Consider the following 8,889-nt stretch of genomic DNA (forward strand, 5'->3'; position numbering starts at 1 on the left):
TGGTCAGCTATTACTCCCTAACCATGAATGAGAAAGTAAAGTGATTTCATTTCCTCAAATACCCGCCAAGTGCCCTATCGTTTGAATGTAAAGTTTGAACATTCTGATAAAGTGATTGAATTTTAGACCGGAGCACTGAATTGGTCTATAATGCTTTATAAGTATGGGGCGGGGGGCGTAACTTTGGTCAGCTATTACTTCCTAACCATGAATGAGAAAGTAAAGTGATTTCATTTTCTCAAATACCCGACAAGTGCCCTATCGTTTGAATGTAAAGTTTGAACATTCTGATAAAGAGATTGAATTTTAGACCGGAGCACTGAATTGGTCTATAATGCTTTATAAGTATGGGGTGGGGGGCGAAACTTTGGTCAGCTATTACTTCCTAACCATGAATGAGAAAGTAAAGTGATTTCATTTCCTCAAATACCCACCAAGTGCCCTATCGTTTGAATGTAAAGTTTGAACATTCTGATAAAGAGATTGAATTTTAGACTGGAGCACTGAATTGGTCTATAATGCTTTATAAGTATTGGGTGGGGGGCGTAACTTTGGTCAGCTATTACTCCCTAACCATGAATGAGAAAGTAAAGTGATTTCATTTCCTCAAATACCCGCCAAGTGCCCTATCGTTTGAATGTAAAGTTTGAACATTATGATAAAGTGATTGAATTTTAGACCGGAGCACTGAATTGGTCTATAATGCTTTATAAGTATGGGGTGGGGGGCGTAACTTTGGTCAGCTATTACTTCCTAACCATGAATGAGAAAGTAAAGTGATTTTATTTCCTCAAATACCCGCCAAGTGCCCTATCGTTTGAATGTAAAGTTTGAGCATTCTGATAAAGAGATTGAATTTTAGACCGGAGCACTGAATTGGTCTATAATGCTTTATAAGTATGGGGTGGGGGGCGTAACTTTGGTCAGCTATTACTCCCTAACCATGAATGAGAAAGTAAAGTGGTTTCATTTCCTCAAATACCCGCCAAGTGCCCTATCGTTTGAATGTAAAGTTTGAACATTCTGATAAAGAGATTGAATTTTAGACCGGAGCACTGAATTGGTCTATAATGCTTTATAAGTATGGGGTGGGGGGCCTAACTTTGGTCAGCTATTACTTCCTAACCATGAATGAGAAAGTAAAGTGATTTCATTTCCTCAAATACCCGCCAAGTGCCCTATCGTTTAAATGTAAAGTTTGAGCATTCTGATAAAGAGATTGAATTTTAGACCGGAGCACTGAATTGGTCTATAATGCTTTATAAGTATGGGGTGGGGGGGCGTAACTTTTGCCAGCTATTACTTCCTAACCATGAATGAGAAAGTAAAGTGAATTCATTTCCTCAAATACCCACCAAGTGCCCTATCGTTTGATTGTAAAGTTTGAACATTCTGATAAAGAGATTGAATTTTAGACCGGAGCACTGAATTGGTCTATAATGCTTTATAATCATGGAGTGGGGGGCGTAACTTTGGTCAGCTATTACTCCCTAACCATGAATGAGAAAGTAAAGTGATTTCATTTCCTCAAATACCCGCCAAGTGCCCTATCGTTTGAATGTAAAGTTTGAGCATTCTGATAAAGAGACTGAATTTTAGACCGGAGCACTGAATTGGTCTATAATGCTTTATAAGTATGGGCTGGGGGGCGTAACTTTGGTCAGCTATTACTCCCTAACCATGAATGAGAAAGTAAAGTGATTTCATTTCCTCAAATACCCGCCAAGTGCCCTATCGTTTGAATGTAAAGTTTGAACATTCTGATAAAGAGATTGAATTTTAGACCGGAGCACTGAATTGGTCTATAATGCTTTATAAGTATGGGGTGGGGGGCGTAACTTTGGTCAGCTATTACTTCCTAACCATGAATGAGAAAGTAAAGTGATTTCATTTCCTCAAATACCCGCCAAGTGCCCTATCGTTTAAATGTAAAGTTTGAGCATTCTGATAAAGAGACTGAATTTTAGACCGGAGCACTGAATTGGTCTATAATGCTTTATAAGTATGGGGTGGGGGGCGTAACTTTGGTCAGCTATTACTTCCTAACCATGAATGAGAAAGTAAAGTGATTTCATTTCCTCAAATACCCGCCAAGTGCCCTATTGTTTGAATGTAAAGTTTGAACATTCTGATAAAGAGATTGAATTTTAGACCGGAGCACTGAATTGGTCTATAATGCTTTATAAATATGGGGTGGGGGGCGTAACTTTGGTCAGCTATTACTCCCTAACCATGAATGAGAAAGTAAAGTGGTTTCATTTCCTCAAATGCCCACCAAGTGCCCTATCGTTTGAATGTAAAGTTTGAACATTCTGATAAAGAGATTGAATTTTAGACCGGAGCACTGAATTGGTCTATAATGCTTTATAAGTATGGGGTGGGGGGCGTAACTTTGGTCAGCTATTACTTCCTAACCATGAATGAGAAAGTAAAGTGATTTCATTTCCTCAAATACCCGCCAAGTGCCCTATCGTTTGAATGTAAAGTTTGAACATTCTGATAAAGAGATTGAATTTTAGACCGGAGCACTGAATTGGTCTATAATGCTTTATAAGTATGGGGTGGGGGGCGTAACTTTGGTCAGCTATTACTCCCTAACCATGAATGAGAAAGTAAAGTGGTTTCATTTCCTCAAATGCCCACCAAGTGCCCTATCGTTTGAATGTTAAGTTTGAACATTCTGATAAAGAGATTGAATTTTAGACCGGAGCACTGAATTGGTCTATAATGCTTTATAAGTATGGGGTGGGGGGCGTAACTTTGGTCAGCTATTACTTCCTAACCATGAATGAGAAAGTAAAGTGATTTCATTTCCTCAAATACCCGCCAAGTGCCCTATCGTTTGAATGTAAAGTTTGAACATTCTGAGATTGAATTTTAGACCGGAGCACTGAATTGGACTATAATGCTTTATAAGTATGGGGTGGGGGGCGTAACTTTGGTCAGCTATTACTCCCTAACCATGAATGAGAAAGTAAAGTGATTTCATTTCCTCAAATACCCGCCAAGTGCCCTATCGTTTGAATGTAAAGTTTGAACATTCTGATAAAGAGATTGAATTTTTGACCGGAGCACTGAATTGGTCTATAATGCTTTATAAGTATGGGGCGGGGGGCGTAACTTTGGTCAGCTATTACTTCCTAACCATGAATGAGAAAGTAAAGTGATTTCATTTCCTCAAATACCCGCCAAGTGCCCTATCGTTTGAATGTAAAGTTTGAGCATTCTGATAAAGAGATTGAATTTTAGACCGGAGCACTGAATTGGTCTATAATGCTTTATAAGTATGGGGTGGGGGGCGTAACTTTGGTCAGCTATTACTCCCTAACCATGAATGAGAAAGTAAAGTGGTTTCATTTCCTCAAATACCCGCCAAGTGCCCTATCGTTTGAATGTAAAGTTTGAACATTCTGATAAAGAGATTGAATTTTAGACCGGAGCACTGAATTGGTCTATAATGCTTTATAAGTATGGGGTGGGGGGCCTAACTTTGGTCAGCTATTACTTCCTAACCATGAATGAGAAAGTAAAGTGATTTCATTTCCTCAAATACCCGCCAAGTGCCCTATCGTTTAAATGTAAAGTTTGAGCATTCTGATAAAGAGATTGAATTTTAGACCGGAGCACTGAATTGGTCTATAATGCTTTATAAGTATGGGGTGGGGGGGCGTAACTTTTGCCAGCTATTACTTCCTAACCATGAATGAGAAAGTAAAGTGAATTCATTTCCTCAAATACCCACCAAGTGCCCTATCGTTTGATTGTAAAGTTTGAACATTCTGATAAAGAGATTGAATTTTAGACCGGAGCACTGAATTGGTCTATAATGCTTTATAATCATGGAGTGGGGGGCGTAACTTTGGTCAGCTATTACTCCCTAACCATGAATGAGAAAGTAAAGTGATTTCATTTCCTCAAATACCCGCCAAGTGCCCTATCGTTTGAATGTAAAGTTTGAGCATTCTGATAAAGAGACTGAATTTTAGACCGGAGCACTGAATTGGTCTATAATGCTTTATAAGTATGGGCTGGGGGGCGTAACTTTGGTCAGCTATTACTCCCTAACCATGAATGAGAAAGTAAAGTGATTTCATTTCCTCAAATACCCGCCAAGTGCCCTATCGTTTGAATGTAAAGTTTGAACATTCTGATAAAGAGATTGAATTTTAGACCGGAGCACTGAATTGGTCTATAATGCTTTATAAGTATGGGGTGGGGGGCGTAACTTTGGTCAGCTATTACTTCCTAACCATGAATGAGAAAGTAAAGTGATTTCATTTCCTCAAATACCCGCCAAGTGCCCTATCGTTTAAATGTAAAGTTTGAGCATTCTGATAAAGAGACTGAATTTTAGACCGGAGCACTGAATTGGTCTATAATGCTTTATAAGTATGGGGTGGGGGGCGTAACTTTGGTCAGCTATTACTTCCTAACCATGAATGAGAAAGTAAAGTGATTTCATTTCCTCAAATACCCGCCAAGTGCCCTATTGTTTGAATGTAAAGTTTGAACATTCTGATAAAGAGATTGAATTTTAGACCGGAGCACTGAATTGGTCTATAATGCTTTATAAATATGGGGTGGGGGGCGTAACTTTGGTCAGCTATTACTCCCTAACCATGAATGAGAAAGTAAAGTGGTTTCATTTCCTCAAATGCCCACCAAGTGCCCTATCGTTTGAATGTTAAGTTTGAACATTCTGATAAAGAGATTGAATTTTAGACCGGAGCACTGAATTGGTCTATAATGCTTTATAAGTATGGGGTGGGGGGCGTAACTTTGGTCAGCTATTACTTCCTAACCATGAATGAGAAAGTAAAGTGATTTCATTTCCTCAAATACCCGCCAAGTGCCCTATCGTTTGAATGTAAAGTTTGAACATTCTGAGATTGAATTTTAGACCGGAGCACTGAATTGGACTATAATGCTTTATAAGTATGGGGTGGGGGGCGTAACTTTGGTCAGCTATTACTCCCTAACCATGAATGAGAAAGTAAAGTGATTTCATTTCCTCAAATACCCGCCAAGTGCCCTATCGTTTGAATGTAAAGTTTGAACATTCTGATAAAGAGATTGAATTTTTGACCGGAGCACTGAATTGGTCTATAATGCTTTATAAGTATGGGGCGGGGGGCGTAACTTTGGTCAGCTATTACTTCCTAACCATGAATGAGAAAGTAAAGAGATTTCATTTCCTCAAATACCCGCCAAGTGCCCTATCGTTTGAATGTAAAGTTTGAACATTCTGATAAAGAGATTGAATTTTAGACCGGAGCACTGAATTGGTCTGTATCTGTATCTGTATCTATATAGCCGGTATAACCGCCATCAGGCGTAACACACCAACTTCGCAGGCACGCGGCGCGGCAGCAGCTGGTCATATTACACCGAACGGTCTGTCTATAATGCTTTATAAGTATGGGGTGGGGGGCGTAACTTTGGTCAGCTATTACTTCCTAACCATGAATGAGAAAGTAAAGTGATTTCATTTCCTCAAATACCCACCAAGTGCCCTATCGTTTGAATGTAAAGTTTGAACATTCTGATAAAGAGATTGAATTTTAGACCGGAGCACTGAATTGGTCTATAATGCTTTATAAGTATGGGGCGGGGGGCGTAACTTTGGTCAGCTATTACTTCCTAACCATGAATGAGAAAGTAAAGTGATTTTATTTCCTCAAATACCCGCCAAGTGCCCTAGCGTTTGAATGTAAAGTTTGAGCATTCTGATAAAGAGATTGAATTTTAGACCGGAGCACTGAATTGGTCTATAATGCTTTATAAGTATGGGGTGGGGGGCGTAACTTTGGTCAGCTATTACTCCCTAACCATGAATGAGAAAGTAAAGTGATTTCATTTCCTCAAATACCCGCCAAGTGCCCTATCGTTTGAATGTAAAGTTTGAACATTCTGATAAAGAGATTGAATTTTAGACCGGAGCACTGAATTGGTCTATAATGCTTTATAAGTATGGGGTGGGGGCGTAACTTTGGTCAGCTATTACTTCCTAACCATGAATGAGAAAGTAAAGTGATTTCATTTCCTCAAATACCCGCCAAGTGCCCTATCGTTTAAATGTAAAGTTTGAGCATTCTGATAAAGAGACTGAATTTTAGACCGGAGCACTGAATTGGTCTATAATGCTTTACAAGTATAGGGTGGGGGGCGTAACTTTGGTCAGCTATTACTTCCTAACCATGAATGAGAAAGTAAAATGATTTCATTTCCTCAAATACCCGCCAAGTGCCCTATCGTTTGAATGTAAAGTTTGAGCTTTCTGATAAAGAGACTGAATTTTAGACCGGAGCACTGAATTGGTCTATAATGCTTTATAAGTATGGAGTGGGGGGCGTAACTTTGGTCAGCTATTACTCCCTAACCATGAATGAGAAAGTAAAGTGATTTCATTTCCCCAAATACCCGCCAAGTGCCCTATCGTTTGAATGTAAAGTTTGAACATTCTGATAAAGAGATTGAATTTTTGACCGGAGCACTGAATTGGTCTATAATGCTTTATAAGTATGGGGTGGGGGGCGTAACTTTGGTCAGCTATTACTTCCTAACCATGAATGAGAAAGTAAAGTGATTTCATTTCCTCAAATACCCGCCAAGTGCCCTATCGTTTAAATGTAAAGTTTGAGCATTCTGATAAAGAGACTGAATTTTAGACCGGAGCACTGAATTGGTCTATAATGCTTTATAAGTATGGGGTGGGGGGCGTAACTTTGGTCAGCTATTACTTCCTAACCATGAATGAGAAAGTAAAGTGATTTCATTTCCTCAAATACCCGCCAAGTGCCCTATCGTTTGAATGCAAAGTTTGAACATTCTGATAAAGAGATTGAATTTTAGACCTGAGCACTGAATTGGTCCATAATGCTTTATAAGTATGGGGTGGGGGGCGTAACTTTGGTCAGCCATTACTTCATAACCATGAATGAGAAAGTAAAGTTATCATTTCCTCAAATACCCGCCAAGTGCCCTATCGTTTGAATGTAAAGTTTGAACATTCTGATAAAGAGATTGAATTTTAGACCGGAGCACTGAAATTGGTCTATAATGCTTTATAAGTATGGGGCGAGGGGCGTAACTTTTGTCAGCTATTACTTCCTAACCATGAATGAGAAAGTAAAGTGATTTCATTTCCTCAAATACCTGCCAAGTGCCCTATCGTTTGAATGTAAAGTTTGAACATTCTGATAAAGAGATTGAATTTTAGACCGGAGCACTGAATTGGTCTATAATGCTTTATAAGTATGGGGTGGGGGGCGTAACTTTGGTCAGCTATTACTTCCTAACCATGAATGAGAAAGTAAAGTGATTTCATTTCCTCAAATACCCGCCAAGTGCCCTATCGTTTGAATGTAAAGTTTGAACATTCTGATAAAGAGATTGAATTTTAGACCGGAGCACTGAATTGGTCTATAATGCTTTATAAGTATGGGGTGGGGGGCGTAACTTTTGTCAGCTATTACTTCCTAACCATGAATGAGAAAGTAAAGTGATTTCATTTCCTCAAATACCCACCAAGTACCCTATCGTTTGAATGTAAAGTTTGAGCATTCTGATAAAGAGATTGAATTTTAGACCGGAGCACTGAATTGGTCTATAATGCTTTATAAGTATGGGGCGGGGGGCGTAACTTTGGTCAGCTATTACTTCCTAACCATGAATGAGAAAGTAAAGTGATTTCATTCCCTCAAATACCCGCCAAGTGCCCTATCGTTTGAATGTAAAGTTTGAACATTCTGATAAAGAGATTGAATTTTAGACCGGAGCACTGAATTGGTCTGTATCTGTATCTGTATCTATATAGCCGGTATAACCGCCATCAGGCGTAACACACCAACTTCGCAGGCACGCGGCGCGGCAGCAGCTGGTCATATTACACCGAACGGTCTGTCTATAATGCTTTATAAGTATGGGGTGGGGGGCGTAACTTTGGTCAGCTATTACTTCCTAACCATGAATGAGAAAGTAAAGTGATTTCATTTTCTTCAAATACCCTCCAAGTGCCCTATCGTTTGAATGTAAAGTTTGAACATTCTGATAAAGAGATTGAATTTTAGACCGGAGAACTGAATTGGTCTATAACGCTTGGTCACCAACAATCCTGAGAAATGCAGCGGAAGTGACGTGTTTCTCCTCGTCATTGTGACGTCAGCACCTGGGAACCACGCGCAGAGGTCAGCCATCAGGCAGACATGGGGGAACGAGAGCAACGTGCCGGGAACTGCCATTAAAACAGTTTTCGCGGTGGGGAAACCCGGCAACGCCTCGACACAACGAGGACTGGAACGCGAAAACACGGTCCAAAAGGACATCATCCAAGAGGACTTCGTCGCTTCGTATGAAAATTTGACCATCAAGACCGTTATGTGCCTAAAGTGGGCCTCAGAGTTCTGTTTCAACGCCAAATTCGTCCTGAAAGCTGACGATGACACTTTTGTGCAAATCTATAACTTAGTTAGACATTTACGGGATCTGAATTCAACGATGACTAAGAGATTTGTGACAGGGTATGTTAACAACGGTGCGAGGCCGCTTAGAACCTCTAATCGCGGGTACGGCAGTCGGTGGGTCGTAAGTAAGGAAGACTATCCCAGAGACACTTTCCCAACATACCCTAGTGGATTTGCTTACGTCATATCCAACGACATCACGGGCCAGATCTACGAGGTGTCTTTGACCTTGAAGTACCTGTTTCTCGAGGACGCGTTCTTGGGGCTGTGTTTGGAACAACTAAAGGTTGACCCTGTACACGATACCCGCTTCTACCCTTGGGCGGCATCGCCATCTTGTACAACTAATCAGGATAGGGTAGCTTTTCATTGGCTTAAAACTCATGATGCAATTATCAGGGCGTGGCATGACGCCAACAGTTGCTAG

General features: G+C 40.1%; 1 protein-coding gene across 1 annotated transcript in view; it reads left to right on the plus strand.

Moving 5' to 3' along the window:
* Positions 1-8,889, plus strand: part of LOC136422149 (beta-1,3-galactosyltransferase 1-like) — a 29,238-nt gene extending 20,349 nt beyond the window's left edge. Inside the window, exon 2 of the mRNA XM_066409796.1 lies at positions 8,127-8,889. Coding sequence (XP_066265893.1) covers positions 8,127-8,889 — 763 coding nt within the window. The remainder of the gene's footprint in view (positions 1-8,126) is intronic.

This window comes from Branchiostoma lanceolatum, chromosome 16 (assembly GCF_035083965.1).
Source record: "Branchiostoma lanceolatum isolate klBraLanc5 chromosome 16, klBraLanc5.hap2, whole genome shotgun sequence".
Taxonomy (NCBI): domain Eukaryota; kingdom Metazoa; phylum Chordata; class Leptocardii; order Amphioxiformes; family Branchiostomatidae; genus Branchiostoma; species Branchiostoma lanceolatum.